The sequence below is a fragment of the Mastigoproctus giganteus genome, chromosome 4 (genome assembly GCF_048544385.1).
Source record: "Mastigoproctus giganteus isolate SK-2022 chromosome 4, ASM4854438v1, whole genome shotgun sequence".
Taxonomy (NCBI): domain Eukaryota; kingdom Metazoa; phylum Arthropoda; class Arachnida; order Uropygi; family Thelyphonidae; genus Mastigoproctus; species Mastigoproctus giganteus.
In genome coordinates this window covers 59,790,296-59,809,445 of record NC_143578.1, presented here as the reverse complement: position 1 = coordinate 59,809,445, position 19,150 = coordinate 59,790,296, and the positions used below count along the sequence as shown (strand labels likewise).

General features: G+C 37.2%; 1 protein-coding gene across 1 annotated transcript in view; it reads left to right on the top strand.

The window, feature by feature from the left end:
• Positions 1–19,150, top strand: part of LOC150086760 (uncharacterized) — a 429,070-nt gene that overhangs the window by 200,908 nt on the left and 209,012 nt on the right. Inside the window, exon 5 of the mRNA XM_090372247.1 lies at positions 15,923–16,090. Coding sequence (XP_090228373.1) covers positions 15,923–16,090 — 168 coding nt within the window. The remainder of the gene's footprint in view (positions 1–15,922; positions 16,091–19,150) is intronic.

Sequence of the window (19,150 nt, the reverse complement as noted above, 5' to 3'; positions counted from 1 at the left end):
CTGGAGGCATCATTTTAGGAAGGATGTAGAGTTGCTAGAAGGAGTACAAAGAAGGGCAACAAGATTGGTGAAGGGAACAAAGTGGTGCTCTTACCAAGAAAAGCTTAACTTCTGCAAATTGCAGCACCTGGAGAGTAGGTACCTGCGAGGTGATCTGATTGAGGTGTATAAGGCCTTGAATGGGTTGAGCAAGCTGAATGCTGATGGGATTCTTCCTCTTGTTCAGATTAAGATCCTGAGGGGGCACAGATTCAAATTGAGGAAAGACAGTTGTAGAATAGATGTGCGGAAATTTGCCTTTAGCCAGCGGTTAGTTGATTGGTGGAACAGACTTCCATCTTTTGTTGTGGAAGTTGTTAGAATAAATAAATTTAAGGCTGAGCTGGACAGGCATTTGGAATGAATGGAGGGGTGAAATGGGAGCTTTTTTTTTTTTTTTTTTTTTTTTTTGGCTGATGCTGCATAAGCTTGCTTTCTTGCATTGTATGCCTCTACTAATGCATCCAATAATGCCTTCACATTATCAGGTGGATGGTCACAGCATCGAATGTTCTTTTCCATTAGGTCCCAAACATACTCAGTTGGGTTGAGATATGGTGAATTGGGCAGACATGAGAGAATGGACAATTCATTGTCATGTTCCTGAAACTAATTAGCAACCTACTTGGCCTTGTGGTATGGTGCATTGTCTCTTTGATAGATGCTGGAGTTTTTTGGATTTGCTGTCATCATGAAGGAGTGTACTTGGCCAGTGACAACAGAAAGATAGGCAATCCCATCGAGGTGTTGATTAACAGTGATCTCTAAACCATAATACCACCACCTCCAGCCTGTTGAATTACAACAGTGCATTCAGATGCCATGACCTGATAGTACTTTCTCCAAATGCAGGTATATCTATTAGCATGGTAGAATTGGATATGGGATTTATCAGATCAGGTGGCTGATGTGTCCATGCAAGTTGCAGTTTCTTGTGTTTTGTAGGGAACCGATGAAAGCTGTTGACTGTCATAGCTAATATGAGCTAATGTCTGGTGCAAGGGAAAATAAATGACCTTGTTATTCCTGTGTTCTACTGGGTGGTTAGCTTGGCCACTGTGCTGTGTTATTGAGATGAGTCACATGACACTCACCACTGGCGTCCACCACACTTGACTGTCTGACATGTGACCTTTGGTTATTTGTGCAACTGCTGCTGAGCCAGTCATGGTAGACTCATGATACCACAGACATGGGACGCTTACCCATGTTGACATAGTTAAGTGCTCCCATTTTGGTACCTGCACATCTTGTTCCAACAGTCATTTCATGTTCAAAGTTGGAAAGATCTCGCCACCAACTTATCCTTCCTCTCAGACACTCAATAGCTGATTACCATGTGTGCAAACTACAATCTTATATCAGCTGTTTCTGACTTTGAGTCTTCACCAGCATCACAAATCCATTCTTATACAAGGGGGTGTATATTATACTGCATTTGTTCATATGTATACTATAATTTGGTGTACACTGCCTGTTATTCACACACCTCTCATCATAGGCAAGAAATGTTGGGTTAGACAATATGATATACCTATGAGGTATGTCATATTGTCTCATTAAAAATGTATTGTAGTGCCTCATTAATTTAAAATGTATTGGGAGAAGAAGGTAACATCACAATCATAGATTTGCATGCAGCAGATGAATGGTTCACTCATGTATCAATATAGCGTCTCCAGAACTTGGACTACAGATATCTGGCTGCCAAATATGCAAAAATTAGAAGACTGCATTGCAGAGAGGCACCAAAACATCATTTTTACTAGTACAGCACCCAGGGAACTCAGACCATTGTGACTATTCATCTGTATAACAATTTGAAAGTTTCTTGTGTTTAAGCAGAATAGATGAATCCATTTTCAGTTTTGTCTTGATTGGTGGCAGTGGTTGCTGTAGCATTAAAACCATGTGATGTGGTCAGGTGAATTGCTTCACATTGTTTAGTATCGATAGGTGCATGAGGATATGGAGGATTCCACATGAAACAGTGAATCCCAAATGCCTCCTGCACTTTATACAGGTTTTGCACCTGCACTTTGTACAGTATTAGTGGTGGTGGTGTGCTTGTAAGTGTAAGTGTGTTTAGGGTCAAGTGGCACCAGGGGTTTCCCCATCTCCGCATAGTTTACATTGTGATGTATTACAGTACACTGTAAATGCCAGAGATTTAAAAGTGTGTGGGTCTTGGGTCATTTAGTGTCATGTACTGTTGTTTTTCTGGTCATTTAACCGCTAAACCCCAATTGGGACCCAACGTTGCCCCACTTACGCCCCGTGGAGGCAGACCAGGAACCCAGTAGCTTATATGCACTCTGGCAGGTTCTGCCACCTAATTTTCTGAGATTTCGGTGGCTACGACCTTAAAAAAAAAAAAAAAAATGGGGGCAATTAAGTTTAGAAAAGCCAGGAGAAGTTAATATGGTTCAGTTTTCAGTTTAGAAATTGTTAATTTTGATTAGTTATGTGGGGTTTACACTGGCATATTAGTCAGAGTATGGGGAAGAGACTGAAGACTGGGGGGGGGGAGACAGAAGTATGGGGTCGATAGGGAAGGCAACCCCAGGTGGTCAGTAAGGCATGCCCATGCCTCACCAGGCGAAATATATGGAGTGGTAGGGGAGGGAGGAAACAGGAAGACCATCTCCTCCTCCTCCCCCCTGCCAGGGATAGGAAAAAAGGTACCAGGCAAGGGAGCTGGTAGAGATCGCCATTTGGCTACATGGCAGTGAGGCTGCAGCAGTCGTAGTGTAGTCATAAGATCATGTCCGGTAGTAGAGTCACTCGTGGGACAGTGTCCCCGTCCAAGTTGAATGTCTTTGTTTTTGGTTCTCTATCTTCATTCAGTATATTTGTCAGTTTCACTTAGGTCTCATATTTGTTGGTACATAGGCAGGGTTTCTTGGTAGACAGCTAGTAGCGTCCACATAATTTTCATTCCAGGGTGTGTCCTAAAGGATGTTTTGATTTTTTTTCTGGCTGGTCGTCTTTCACTCCTGGTGTATTGCATATAGCCTTCTCCTTCTTGAGAAGAGTTCTTGAGTGAAGTTGGTCAGGGCTCTGTATTCCTCCTCTGAATCCAGTAGGTGAAACTCTTGCCCTCTGGGGAGGTATCTTATACTCATGATTAGAATGCACCTGAGATCCTCGTATTGCGGACAGTCGTACACGAGGTGTTCCCAGGTTTCGATCTCTCCACATGTACAGCAGGGTCCTCTACAAGGGTGAAGTCCATTAACTTTGCATTAAAGGGGCTGTGTCCAGTTAGCAAGTATGTTGTTTGCCACCCCGGAAAGAACCAAGTAGGCGATTTTGGATAGATTTTTTCAAGTTGCGGTAAGAAGTTGTGGGTGATTGCTCCTTTGGTTGTTTCTGCCCACCTGTCCTGCCACACCTGTAGCAGGTGAGACTGAAGCCGGATCTTTTCTGCCTTATAGTTGTTTGTTGGGTCTATTGTAAATTCCAGGATAGTGGTGGTTATTCCCTTAGATAAGTAGTAGAGGAGTCCTGTTCTTGCAATTTCAAGATCAAGTGGAAGTACTGCTGCTATCACCTGAAGTGCTGGGTTACTCACCGTTCTGCAGGCGCGGGTGGTAGTGAGGAGGATGGTGTGTTGAATTGCATCCAGGGTTTTTTTATTGATGACCAAGGCAGTTTTGTCATACCAGATTGCTGAAGCGTATGTAATTATTGGGAGGAAGATTGTCTTGTAGTATAAGGCTAGGGTATGCTTTTTGAGACCCCAATCTCACCTTGTGACCCTAGCTACCATGGCAGAGTAGTTTCTGATCTTTTTTCTTAGGAATTTGAGATGTGGTTGGAAGGATAAGTTATTGTCTAGTACGACACCCAGGTGTTTTAGTTGACTAGCAAACTTGATAGTTGTCCCATCAATCTTAATCTGGGGTGGTCGTTTCAGTTGCAAGGTTCCTTTGAGCAGCGCCGACAATGTCTTTGTCTGTGAAATTGTTAAGAAATTCTTCTTGGCCCACTGTTGGAGTATCTGCAGGGCCTGATTAGCTTGGATTTCCAATTGGGCTCTGGAGTTTGCTTGCACTGTCAAAATCAGGTCATCTGCGAAGGCCTGCACCCCCACTGTGCCTAGGTCCATTCTCAAGAACTCATCAAATACCAAGTTCCAGAGGAGTGGACCCAATACAGACCCCTGTGGACATCCTCTGTGTACTGTTCTTGCGATCTTTTTGTATGGAGTGTTTATCTCAATTTTTCTTTGTGAGAGATAGGTTTCTATGACTTTATAAAGGTTGATGGGTACGTTAGCTTCCCTGAGTCTGCCCAAGACGCTAGGCCACCAGAGTGAGTCGAACACCCCGGCAAAGTCAATCGATATTATGAGGAAATATTTGTTGTCACATTCTGTGACCTTGTTAGTTAGGTTTCTGAGGGCTTCTGTTGTGGAGGATCCCGGTTTAAATCTAAACTGATTCCCAGCTAGGAGGCCAGCTGCTTCGTAGTGTTGGAGGATTCGTTTGTGCAGTAGCCTTTCAAATAATTTGCTAACTACTGAAAGAAGTGCGATGGGCCTGTAGGATATCGGGCACTCTGATTTCTTAGCCGGACTCTTGATGATAAGTTTGATGTTGGCCGTTTTCCATTTTGTTGGGAATTTCCCTACCTCTAGGCATCTGTTGAACAGGGTCAATAGAAGTTGTGGTGTATATTCTATTACTTTTTTAAGTATTTCGGGTTCTATCATGTCTAGGCCGGGACATTTTCTCTTTCTTATCCGGGCGGCAGCAGCTGAGCTCCTCCATGGTGAAGGGGGCTCCATGATTTGTGTATTGTAGTTCAGGTTTTCTTGACAGAGATGATTTTGTTCCTGTAGAGTTGGGACCACCGGTTCCTTGAATATGGCATTACGATGTTGTCCACCGATTATTCCCAAGTTGTTGTCATTTGACCTTGTGGGGTTCGTGTGGTAGTCACTACCTCCCCCCTAGGGAGTTTGTTGGTAATAACCCTGTAGGCTGTTCCCCAAGGGTCATCATTTCCAGTTGTTGTCACTAAGTATTCTCAAGTTCGTTCCTTACTTTTCCGGATGCCGTCCGTGTATCGGTTTCTGGCTTCCCTATAATGTTGCCTGAGGGCTTCCACTTCAGCGTCTGGCCACGTCCTGCGCGCTAGTTGAAACTCCTTTCTTCTTTTGGTTACCACTTTGCGGAGGGCACTGATTTCCGGAGTCCACCAGGGGTTGACTCCAGGTTTCAGGTTCTTCTTTTTGATAGCTTCGTTGCTTGTATCTGTGATTATTTTAGTTGTATTATCTTGCAGTACGTCTGGGTCGGCTTGTGGGTCTAAACTTCCTGGATTGTGTTCCACCGCTTCATTCAGTAGGTTTCTGAAGAGCTCCCAGTTGGTACTGGCGATAGCGTATCTGCTTGGCTAGTGGTGTTCTTGTTAGGACTCTTGTTATCTTGTAGGTTATGACCCGGTGGTCCGAAGTGGTCCACGAATCTTCGACCCTCCAATCAGTCATGAACCCAGCAAGATTTCTTGATGCCAGAGAGATGTCGATCGTGGCCTCCCACAGGGTATTACAATAGGTTGGCAGATGATGTGGCTGGTTTAGAACAGTAAATTGGGAGCCCATGAGGAAGTCCTCCAAAAGTTGGCCGTTTCTGGTACCTCTTCTGTCTGGTGTAGTGCTATGCCATGCTGGCGAACGACAGTTGACATCCGCGCCGATGATAATTTTTTGGTTAGGCAGTGTATCCAAAAGTCGTTGTAAGTAGTTTATTACGAAGGTTATTTCTTCTCCTGGTCGGCAGTATAGCGCCACCACGTAGAAGGCGCCTAGGGCTGTGATAAGGTGTGCGCATGCGGCCCAGGTCGTGCAGAATTGCGTGATCCTGGTGGCTGTGATGTTCTGTTTTCTGTTCAATATGGCCGCCCACGGGGTATCTTCATCTGTCTGAATAATTTTGAAGTGCAGTGGATAGCCCCTGACCAGCTTTTTATGTACATACGGCTCCTGGAGTAGTATAATGTCTGCATTTTCCTCCTCTGCTTTTACTCTGACCTGGTTGGCCACCGCTCTGGCCCGTTGTGGTGGTGTGCTTGTGTGGGAACTGTTTCTCATAGTATGGCACAGTCTCATTATACTAAAGGAGGGGGGCTATCATTTGGAGGATATTATTATTATTATTAGCCATGTGGTACAAGGAAGCCTGAGGCTTATGCTGTAGCAGACAAAAAAAAATTTTGAGTTACCCTGAGAGAGAGGGGGGAATAACCAAGAAAGAGAAGAATGATGATATCCAGCTCAGGATCCTAGGTGTGCCAAGACCATACTCTCCAGATATGAGCCCCTGGGTTTCAGCAACCAAGAAATCTTATGGATGTAATGGTTATTCCTCAATTGGAATGGAATAAAACATCACTGGAGGCACCTTTACACTCCTAGCTAATTCATGTATGCAAGATTGCTGCCATTGTCCTCAAAGGTTGACCTACTTTTTTTTTTTTATGATAAATCTCAAACACAAAAGGTAATAGAGCCTATAGTACTTGGTACCATGCATGATTTGATTTGATTATCAGCAGTGATTCTTCATGCATTAAGAATCTGCAGATAAATGAACCACTAGGTGGCAGTGATCACAGTGTGCTGAAGTGGGATTTACTCAAAGAGGTAACTACCATTAGGGGTAAAGGGAAGGGTTATTGCTTCCGTAAAGGCGACTACGATGGACTGAGACAGTATTTAAATTCTATACAGTGGAACCAACTGATGATGTTACCAACAGCAAATTCAAAATGGGAAGCATTCAAAGAACTTATCTTGGAAGCTACTAGGCTTTATATACCAACTAAGAAATATTGTTCAAGGTTTAGGCCAAAATGGATGTCAGATGAACTAATGAGGCATATGGCAGAGAAGAAAAATGCATGGGATACTTACAAATTAACACATGACACAGAAGCCTATGATAGATACAAGTTGATATGCAACCAAGTTACAAAGGAGGTTAGGCAGGCGAAGGCAGATTACGAGAAATCCTTGGCAAGGGATGCAAAGAAAAGCAGCAAAGAGTTCTTTACTTATGTAAACTCTAGAAGGAAGGAGATGAATCAGATTGGTCCACTTGATATTGATGGGTCAACTGTTGATGATTCTGCTCAGGTAGCTAACAAACTAAATGAATATTTTGCATCGACATTCACACATGAGGAGTTATTCAGCGAGGGGAATGCCAGAGGTGTATTCAACTCTAGCAGTAAGCTACAGAATCTTGAAATAACTGGGAGTAAAGTGGAGGAGAAATTGTTGACGATAAACACAAGAAAGGTACCCGAGGTGGATGGGATCTATCCAGTTATATTAAAGGAGGCAGCAAAGGAAGTAAGTAAACCCTTAGCCATAATTATGAGAGCTTCCTTGGACTCAGGGGAGATACCCATAGACTGGAAATGTGCAAATGTGACCCCAATTCACAAAGGAGGATCAAAGGCTGACACAAGTAATTATAGACCTGTGAGCTTAACTTCTGTTCCAGGAAAATTAATGGAGGCACTGGTTAAAGAAGCACTGCAGGATCATTTAGACAAGACTTCAGTTATAGCTCGGACACAGCATGGTTTTGTTAAGGGGAAGTCTTGCCTGACCAATTTGATTGGATACTATGATGCAGTCACAAAAGAACTGGATGCAGGGAATAGCTTTGATATTATATACTTGGATCTTAGAAAGGCTTTTGATACTGTTGCACATGGAAGACTGCTACACAAATTGGAGCAGTGTGACATTGGGGGCAAATTGCTGCTATGGATAAAGGGGTGGTTGAGGGGGAGAAGACAGAGAGTGGTAATCAATGGGCACTGCTCATCGTGGACTAATGTTATTAGTGGAGTCCCTCAGGGCTCAGTGTTGGGTCCATTATTGTTTTCTGTATTTATAAATGATATTGATGATGGTATATCAAGCTTAATGTCCAAGTTTGCAGACGATACAAAGGTTGGCAGGGTTGTCAAGGACACTACTGACACTATGCTGCTGCAACAGGATCTGGAAAGGTTGAGCAGATGGGCTGAGAGGTGGCAAATGAAGTTTAACACTGACAAATGTAAAGTACTACACATGGGAAACAGCAACCCCAGAGCAACGTATCAACTCTGTGGTACTACACTGACAGTGGTAGAGAATGAAAGGGATTTGGGGGTGGTTGTGCAGGCAGATATGAAGTTCTCTGAGCAGTGCAGACGGGCTGCAAGAGTAGCTCATGGAGCATTGTCAACGATATACAGGAATTTTTCCAGCAGGGATAAGGAGATGATTATTCCCTTGTATAAGGCAATGGTCAGGCCACACCTAGAGTACTGTATACAGGTCTGGAGGCCTCATTTCAAGAAGGATGTAGAGCTGCTGGAACGAGTACAGAGAAGGGCAGCAAGATTAGTGAATGGAACAAAGGGGTGCTCTTACGAAGAAAGGCTTAAGTTTTGCAAATTACAGTGTCTGGAGACTAGGCACCAGCGAGGTGATCTGATAGAGGTGTATAAAGCCTTGAATGGTTTGAGCATGCTCAGTGCTGATGGGATTCTTCCTCTAGCTCAGAATAATCACCTGAGAGGGCATAAATTCAAATTGAGGAAAGACAGATGTAGGATAGACGTGCGGAAATTTGCCTTTAGCCAGCGGGTGGTTGGTTGGTGGAACAGACTTCCATCCCTTGTCGTGGAGGTTGATAGCCTAAATAAGTTTAAGGCTCAGCTGGACAGGTATTTTGAACGAACAGAGGGGTGAAGTGGAAGTGGGTTTTTTTTTTTTTTTTTTGGCTGATGCTGCATAAGCTTGCTTTCTTGCATCAAATGCCTCTACTAATGCTAATGCTAATGATTTGAAGGTTGAGAAGATGAAAGGAGATATTTGTAGGCATTTGTATTTGAATTTCTGTAGATTGTAATTCTCAGGAAATATGTATGAAGGAAAGTTGTTCTAGAAAATGCAAATTGAGTGAATAAACGACGAAGAAGAAAAGTTGGTCTGTGAGTTTGAAGTTGGATGGTAAAAGGATGTTGAATGGTTGCAGCACATGTTCGGACTAGTTTGGAAGAGTGAGAGCAGGAATTATAAAAGACAATTTTGAATAACAGTACCCATAGAAGTATCTATAGAAAAGGCATGCAGCAGAAACAGAACATGTATGAGACAGAGAGTGAGGCGACTTTGTTAGAGATGGGTCATTAATTAGCCTAACCGCCCTCTTTTGAATAGAGTCTAGAAGCCTGAGAAGGGTTTTGGGGCACTATCCCAGATGTGGAAACAATATTCGATATTGGGATGGATTTGAGATTTGTACAGAATATTTAAAAGAAAAGTAACACTGAAAGTGAAGGAGAAAACCCAGTTTATTAGATGCAGAGGAAGAAATATTTAGTAGTAGGAATGTGATGCAATAAAGCTATTAAAACTGTACTGTAGTATAATTCACATCAAGAATGATGAATATTGCTTTTATACCATCATTAATAGTTGCTACTTTACTGTCAGAGAGCTTGTATTGCAAATATGAAATCTTTAAATAGTAAATTAGAAACTTTTAATGATATTACAAATAGCTGAATATTCATGTAATATTTAGTTAATAATCTAGTTATAAGTATTCTGTTTTGTAAATGATTTTGAACATTTTTTGTAACAAAAAGGGAGAAGGAAAAATAATTTGCTTACAATTATAGGCTGAAATAAAGAAATAACAAGGCATGTATGAACACAATCACATACAACACATAATATTGCATAAACTATAATTTTTTTCCAATTCATTTATAAATATAGTTTTTATTTTCTGCTTGCTATATTTTCTTTTCTGCTACTCCTTCTTTTTGATAATATTTAATTATATTAATGAGTATTTAAGTTTTTTCATAAGAAATTATATAGTAATTTCTTTGATAAGAAATTATATAGTAGGAAAACAAAGTGGTCTATTATAATTACTCTCCTTAAGACTTCTCATTTATAATATATAAAGTTATTCTTATAGATTATTTTTACATTTCACCAATAAAATTTTCTTTTCTCCTCAAGATAGTTTTTGCCAGGTACCCATTGATAAAATCACAAAATATGCAGTTGTTATCTTCACAGACCAACAATAGGAAAATTGTCGACCACATATTGCCCCCTCAACCACCTGTATTCAGTACATTTATTAACAGATTTCCTTTTTACAAAGGAGGTATGTTAATAAATATATTGAAGAGTCTTCTGTATAATTTTTAAAACAGTCCATAAAGTATACAAAAATAAGCTAAAAGACACTTAGAATGCATGTTGATATCCATAAAATTATCACCCTAAAAAATCACTGTAAGTGCACCACTTTTAAAGAATGGCATTATTAAAAAAGCCTGCGCTGCTATATTTTTAAATATAAGGAACTGCTTTAACTGTTTCAAGGATTACTACTGGTCTTTTATAAGATAGCAGGCAGCCTTGATTAGCTCTGATAAAGCAGTTCTATGTGAGTTGCTTTGTAATATACAAAAGTTAAAACTTTAAGTATGTAATTTAGGAAATGCTATGTGGCCTAGATTGAGAGGAAACAATATTTGTAATGTGCTTTATGCCAAGAGAGATTAGAAGTCAGCGTAATCCCCAAGATCTTGCCTAGAAATCGGAGCGTCATCGAAGATAAGCATAGGAGCAGAAGAATTCTTTTTGCAAGATATAAGACAGGACTGAGTTTTAGAAGGATTGAAATTAAGTTATCTTTGCCCCACTGGAGAATTAGCTGGAGATCAGCATTTAAGGATTTGGCAGTGGATACTCGAGAAGTTGAAGCTGTTTGAGGAGGAAAAGGTTTCTCAAACTGGAAAGTGGAATGCAATGTGCTATCATAAGCAAAATTATGGATGGGATTTCTTGTCAATGGAAGAAGGTCATTAAGATACAAGAGTAAAAGAGTGGGGGAAAGAACTGAACCTTGGGGAACACCAGCATTAGAAGACAAGTTAGAAGACAGAGAGCCATCTACCATCACCTGCAGTGAGCAGTTAGAGAGAAAACTGGATACTCCGTTGCAAAGAACAGCTGGGAAATCATAGGATGGAAGCTTATTTAGAAGCTTATTTGGAAGCTTTATGCCAAACACAACCAAAAGCCTTCGAAATGTCAAGAGAAATGGCTTGAGTTTTGCCAAACTTTTCCATTGAATTTGTCTATAGATGGGTAACATAAGCCAGAATATCAGTGGAACGACACTGACGGAATCCATACTGGTGATCGTTGATCATATGAAAAATTTCCAGATAGTTTTAAGAGTTGGCAGTTAATTGATTTCTCCATTACTTTGGAAAGAGTAGAAGTAATCACAATGGGACGAATTGGATGGAAGGAATTTGTCACCCTTTTTAGGAACTGGCTGGATATGAGCAAATTTCCAAGCAGAAGAAAAAACACCTTTGGAATAAGAAAGTGAAAAAAGATGACGCAAAACAGGAGTAAGCTCAATAATGCAGGTTTAGAGAACAAGTGGAGAAAAACCATCGGGACCTGGAGTTTTCTTAGCATCAGATTCATCAAAATCCTTCTGATATCCTTTTGACGGAAGCCCACAGGACGCATTGAATGGAGTGTGCTGGGAATGGTTTGAGGTGATTTACCAAGATCATGATTACATGAGTTGGAAGAAAAATAGGATGCTAGCAGGTCAACTTTATCTTTGGCTGATATGGCAACAGATCATCTGGTTTTGTCAGAGGTGGGAACAGAGATGGGCAAAAATTGCGGCCAATAGCTTTGGCAAGAGACCAGAATGCTCAACTATCATTTGGACTAAAAGCAAGTTTTCTACTCTTATCCTGTTCAAAATCTAGTTTGGACTGATTAATAACTGCTTTACAAAGTATAAATAATACTTAATAATAATTTTTATTATTATGCAATGTCGCTTTTAAAAACATAGTACTGAAAATAGTTTATAATAAAAATTCAGAAATATTATATGATTTCAGAGAATATAGCCTTAGTGGTTCACATTAAAAATATTATGTTGAAAGGGGTTCGCGATAAAAAAATATTACATCGAAAGGGGTTCGCGATAAAAAAATATTACATCGAAAGGGGTTTGCGATAAAAAAATATTACATTGAAAGGGGTTCGCAAGTCAAAAAAGGTTGGGAACCGCTCTTCTAGATAATTCTATTCTTCTTGCACTGTAGCGGAGGGATCCTTTTCTGTTTCTGCATGATAGTGCATATATCATACTGCACAGCCTACAGTGACTTGGTTTTTCCAAACCAAGTCGCTGTAGGCTATGCAGTATAGTATACCTTCATTGGCTTGTCCATAACTCCAAACTTAACTCCATTGCACACCTTTGGAACGACTGGAATGTAAGCTTTGGGCTAGGCTACTGCACTTGCGATCAGTAGTTGTAATTGAGTGCTGTATCAAAGGAGGAATGGATCAAAATACTGCCTTCCTTTTATCAAAATTGGTTCAACATCTGCTGAATTAAGGCCAAAGGTGGGGCTGGCACATTATTAAATATTGTATCATTAAAAGATTCTTTGAAATGTGCAGGTGTCCAGTTACCTTTGGCAGTATAGTGTATATAAACCATATTATTATTATTATTATTATTAGCCATATAGTGCAAGGAAGCCTGAGGCTTTTGCTGCACCAGCCAAAAAAAATTTTCTGAGTTACCCTAAGAGAGACAGAGAGAAACAAGAGTCAGAAGTAGAAGGGAATTGCCAAGAAAGAGAAGAATGATTATATATTCATTACTAATATAATTGAGATGAATCCAAAATTAATAACCATATTAATAAACTGTTTTAAGAGTCTTATGAGAAAATAAGTAATAGAAAGATACTTATTACTAATATAATTGTAATAAGTATATTAAGTATTGTAATTAGCAAAATTAATAACCATATTAATAAACTGTTTTAAGAGCTTTATGAGAAAATAAGTAATAGAAATATTGGCTGTCATTTATTATTCATGACTTTGGTCGGCATCTTTTTTGATGGGTTGACTTTTTTTTTTATAGACTAAAGAATATTCATTAACCCTTTCTAGAGTATGCACATATACTTCCAAGTACATTTCAAATAATGTGTCTGTCTGTGTGCAAATTGTCATTAAATCTTACAGTGAGTGCTGCCTTTTCTCATCTGTGTTTCCAAGTAATTGTAGACACAGTTTATAATAGATGGCAGTGCCAAAATAGCTATAAAAATTGGAGGAGGTGATCATACCTGTTAACCTCATTTGTGTGATTGGACTTACAAAGGCCAAAAATTTTATCAAGTGATACATAAATAGGTGTAGAGGATATGATTGCATCCAAAAAAAAATACGAATGAGTTTTTTTTAAATTCTGATTTGTTTTTTTGATAATAATTTCACTCATAATGTTGGATACAAAGTTTTCATTTTTATAAATTTTCAAAATTCTACAAAGAAACTCACTCCACAAAGGTTTGGTGAACTCATTCCTGAACAGATTAAAGGAATAGCAATAATTTAATAGTAATTGCTGTTATTTCTTTAACATGTTCTGGAGTGAGGTTTTAATGTTATAACAGTAAAATTGTTCAAATACCCACATCACACACTTGCTGTTTCTAAGAAAAATGGAACTTTTTGCTGTTACTAGTTATATGATATTCTAACAAAACTGCTACTTAAAACACACACGCACGCACATGTGTGTGTGTGTGTGTGTGTGTGTCTGTGTGTGTGTGTTGTTTTTAAACACTGATCACATCGTTTTGCAAAACTTTATTTCCAATTCTTGAGTGAAAGCTGATTTAACACTGTTTTTTCAGATAATATGAATTGCAAGATTTTGTTTTTACATTAGTTTATTTTAATTTCCTGTGAAATTTGTGGGAATTTGTTACATTTCTTTCTTTTTTTTTTTTTTGTTCTGAAATTTTGAAATAATTTTGCATGTTGTTCACTTTGATTTCTTCATTTCACTTTCATTTTGCATGAAATATAACATTTTTTTTTTAACATTGCATGTGATATTTTAATATGTTTCTTAAAACAATAAGACTTGCAATTTTTGACAGCTATCCATGTTTTCAACCAAAAATTATTTTACTAGTAATTTAACTACCTAGGACGCCAGAATAACGACTTTAGAAGGTGAAATTGAACTGCTTGAAAAGGAACTTGCACAACTACGTAACACAAAAAAATTTGACAGTGTGAATTCCCTTAACTTATTAGATAACCAGACAAGTGAACAGCTGTTAGAGAAACATGCAGAGTGTAAACAGCATTTTAAATATAAGGTACGTAGTTATAAAATGAATTGTGAGTTCTTCAGATCTCTAAATACAGGGTCATTGAAAAATAACTCCAGTATCTTTAAATTTAATGTCTTTGATATAATTTATTTTTCATTTGATGCATATTTGATTCCAGATGATTGCACAAGATATGGTAATATTCTTGTATCATCTATATTGTAAATTCCTGTGACCCTTTGTGGCCATAACTAGATTAAAAATATGGCATGTACATTGAAAAATTTATGATGTTTTAGCTCCTTTTCATTCCATTCTATGGCACATGTTTTATGCAGAAAAAAAATATGTGCATGGAAAGATAAACTGATGATATTTATATGGTTGTTGGAATTTATGCAGAAAGAGGAAATGCAACTTCAATCCTCTTTCAGCAAAATGGTACCTCTTCATTTGTGGATCTCTAAATGTTTAGTTTCTGAATTAATAGATTGGGTGTTGCTAATATGTGTGGATAAATGTCTCCATTTGTTTGTCCTATGCAGAAAAAAAGAGGAACTAAAATTTCGTGAAGTTTTTCCAATACGTTATAATAAAATTTATCATTATAAGATTTGTTATAAAATCATAAAATATTAGCTACTCTTTCATGGGATATTAAATTTTATAATACTAGAGTTTTTTTAATTATCCTGTACCTGATTATTTACTATTCTTTTTATTTGGTTTTCATCTTGTTAGAATGAATAAATATATATCTATGATCTGTAGAAGAGATCAAGATATTACAGATATGTAGAGAATTGAAATTCTTTACATATTTGTTAAAAGGCAATGTGTAATTTATGAGTTAGAAAACAAAATGGTTGCCCTCCATGCTCTAATTAATTTTGATAAAAATTAATATTTTAAGAATTTTATAAATGGTATATCTGAAGATCTCAAACCATAGATACTGAATTTCAAATAAGATCAAGAAGTCTGAAAAATTATCTTTACTACTTGCATCACTTTTTCTCTCCTGGTCTTTTGCATTTTTAATTCCTGATTATGAAAATCTTTTTAATCTTATGATTGTGTGCATCCTTCCCTTTATTTTCAAGATTAACCTCTAAAAAGACATTTTGATGTGTGCAGATTGCACTAATCCTAATTAAATTAGATTATTGGTAATAAAACAGGGCATATTTTCAGATATGTACTTTTAATATGTATATTTTTTTATAAAATATGGTGGACACAACACTTGCATTATCATAATAGTTTTGATAGAATATGGCACTACTTTTTAACTTGTTTTCCTTATATGAATATACACTTTAATATTACTTAAATGTATTTGACTAAATATTTCTTAAAAATAATGAATTCTTCATTTCATTTTTCATAATTCAGCAATTTAATGAAGTTGTTGATATTCAGTCATGATGTCAGTGTTTGTAACTTCAAGAAATGCAGAACATCTGTTTACTGTTTAATTTTTATTATTTCATTGGTATGATTAAATATTCAAGATTTGTTTAAAAGTGTATTGCTTCTTTAATAAAGCATAAAGGTCAGCCTTTTGAAGAGCATTATCAGAGACTTTTTATTTCGCAAAGTAGATGTGAAAGTTAAGTGTAATTCAGTATCATTCTCTTTACTGTAGATTGAAGAATTAAGAATAGAACTGAATAGACGTGATCAAGAGATTTTAGCTATGGGAGCTAAAATGAAAACACTTGAAGAGCAACACCATGACTACCAACGTCACATAGCAGTACTAAAAGAATCCTTGTGTGCAAAAGAGGAACATTATAACATGTTGCAAGCTGATGTAAGTTTATTTTATTCTTTCTCTTTATATGTATTTTATTTATGCAGAAAGCTGTTGCAGTATAATTATTTATATAAAAATATAATTTTAATATATTCTTTCTTTGTTCACCACCAGGCATATCTCAGGTTATCATATATGTAATAGATGAGTATAAATTCTGATTTTATGTTAGAAATACTAAATTTCAAAAAAAAGTAGTTTTTTTTGGATTTCATTATTTGTTTTAAAATGGAAAAATATGTTCTTTTTTCAAAGTAATATGTCTATTTCTTGAAACCAGTAAAGAGTTAAAGTGATAAGTATAGTTAAAATGATAAAAATTCTTTGTTATAATTGGGCTTCCATATAGGAACTTAAAACTTTACTTTTTCAAAAAAAACGTTTGTGTCAAGAATGAAGTAAAGTGATATGCAAAACTGAACAAAAATTTTAATAATAATATAGTTATTCAAAAGGCTGACTAGGGCAATGTTTTCCCATCATTCATTGTAATGTTTTTGTGGGTTCCAATTTCCATTGTTTACCCTATAATTCTTTTCTTTTTTTTTTTTTTAAGAATGCAAATAGGACCAACCAAATCATTCTTGTTTTTAAATGTACTGTTTACTCATGTATAGTTATTGGCAACCTGCTTGGCAATGGAGCAAATATGCAGTGACTGACTGTAGGTGTATTGTAGGATTAGTTCAAAACAAGATAGAAACAGTGAAGGGATGTTAACTCCATTCTAATTGTTCAATAGGTGAATATTGAGTGAATGTGAAGTTTTTTTCCAAATAGTTTTATCTTCTTCATTAAAAAAATAAAACAGAATTATGCACAGCTAAACAAGAGAAATAGAGAATAGCTAATCAAGCTGAATTACTATGAATGTGAGGTATGCTTTATATGTAAGTTCCTTTAAGTTATACATATAAATTTGGTTAGAAGAAGAAATTTTAAAAAGCTCAAAATTATAAAATAACTAATGCTATTTGGCGTTATTGAAATTATGTAAAGTTAGGAGGACTACCTTGGCCTTTCATGTGCTTTAGTGGCCAGCAATATCCTGTTAGCTGCTATAACATATGAAAACTGTTTAAACTGCTGCAATGGTTTTAATGCTCACATCAGAACAAAGACCTGGTTCTAGGGGATTAAGGGATTATAGATTAGTTATGCAGCTATCTGTGTAGGTGTATTAAGACTTATGTTAGAAGGGATAGTAAGGGATTCTTTATTTGAGTTATTGACATTTTTAAATCTGTTTCTTATTATTTTTATTTGTTTGGGAAACCCTTCTAGTGAAGTTATGAATGTAGTTATTATCTATTTGTATGCCTTTTATTCAGATTAATATTATTGATTATGCCTATAATGAAACTTTATAAAGTCTGCATTTGTGGTAGTAGTAGTAGTAGTAGCATGTGATGCAAGAAAGCAAGTGTATGAGCTTATGCATCATCAGCCAAAAAAAAAAAAAAAATCACACCATTCCCTCCAAATGCCTGTCCAGTTCCTCCTTAAATTTATTTAACCTGCCAACTTCCACAACGACAGAGAGAAGTTTGTTCCAGCAATTAACCACCCGCTGGCTAAAGGCAAATTTCCGCACATCTATTCTACATCTGTCTTTTCTTAATTTGAATTTATGCCCCCTTAGGTTCGTAATCTGAACAAGTGGAAGGATCCCATCAGAATTCAGCGTGCTCAACCCATTCAAGGTCAATCAGATCACTGCGCAGGTGCCTAGTCTCCAGCCACTGCAATTTGCAGAACTTAAGCCTCTCTTGGTAAGAGGATCCCTTTATTCCCCTCACCAATCTTGTTGCCCTTCTCTGCACACGCTCAAGTAAATCTACATGCTTCCTAAAATGAGGCCTTCAGACCTGTACGCAGTACTCAAAGCGTGGCCTGACCATTGCCTTATACAGAGGGACAATCACCTCCTTCTCCCTGCTAGCAGGGAGAAGGAGGTGATTGTATTTTATTGGTGGTTAATATAGAGGTATATTTGAAATCCTATTGGTGTTTCTCACTCCAAATGTGGTAAGCTGGATCTGATTTGGTTATATGACTGTGGGCTATGTGTGACTTATGTTCTTACAGTCTTTTGAATAGCCTTTCACTTTATCCAGTATAAGATTTTTGGCAACCTCCACATTGTAAATTATACAAAGGATATTTTATGGATAGAATAAGGAAGAGAGGGATAGGATTTTAATGATAATTTTAATGGTGTCGACCCTGATGAATTTGGTGTTTATCCCATATTTCTTTAACTTGTCACTAATTTGGAAGCATAGGGAGGATGGTAATATATTGTCTTCTTCAAATACGATTTTTGGATTTTTGTTAGTTGAGGATCTTTTGAGTGATTTTTCTTTTGCTATTTTAATAGTTTTAGCTGTTGTTTGTGTAGGTAACATTGTTCCTAAAGATTTTGAAAATTTTATTGATTTCTTTTTGAGGTTTTGTCTTTACATAAATGGTATGCTTTTCTTTTATGATTTTATTTAATATTTTAATATTGTATAATTTCATAATATAGGCTCTTAGGATTTGGTCTGTTTTGGTATTCATGGGATGATTGGAATTGTACTTTAGTATAATTTCCATGTCTAATCTTCATCATTATTAAAGGATTCCTACAATTCCATCATTAAAGACCCTTTTGTTTTTTGCATTTCCATCATTCCATGCAAGCATAATGAACAAAATTACTAATTTGTTGTAATTTTTTATTATTTGTTTATTTAGTTGTCACTCTAAATTTTACCTGTCTCTCCAAACTTTTGACTTGTTTTTGTGCAATTCAATGCTGATGGGATTCTTTCTCTTGCCCGTACTATACATATGGGGAGGTATAAATTCAAATTGAGGAAGGATGATTGCAGAATACATGGCAGAAGTTTGCCTTCAGCCAACAAGTGGCTGATTGCAGGAACAGGCTTCCATCTGTTGCTGTGGAAGTGGATAGTTTTAATAAATTCAAGGAAGAACTAGACAAACTATTAGAGGGGATGGATAGGTGAAATGGGCTTTTTTTTTTTCTTTTCTTTTTTTTTGCTGCTGTGG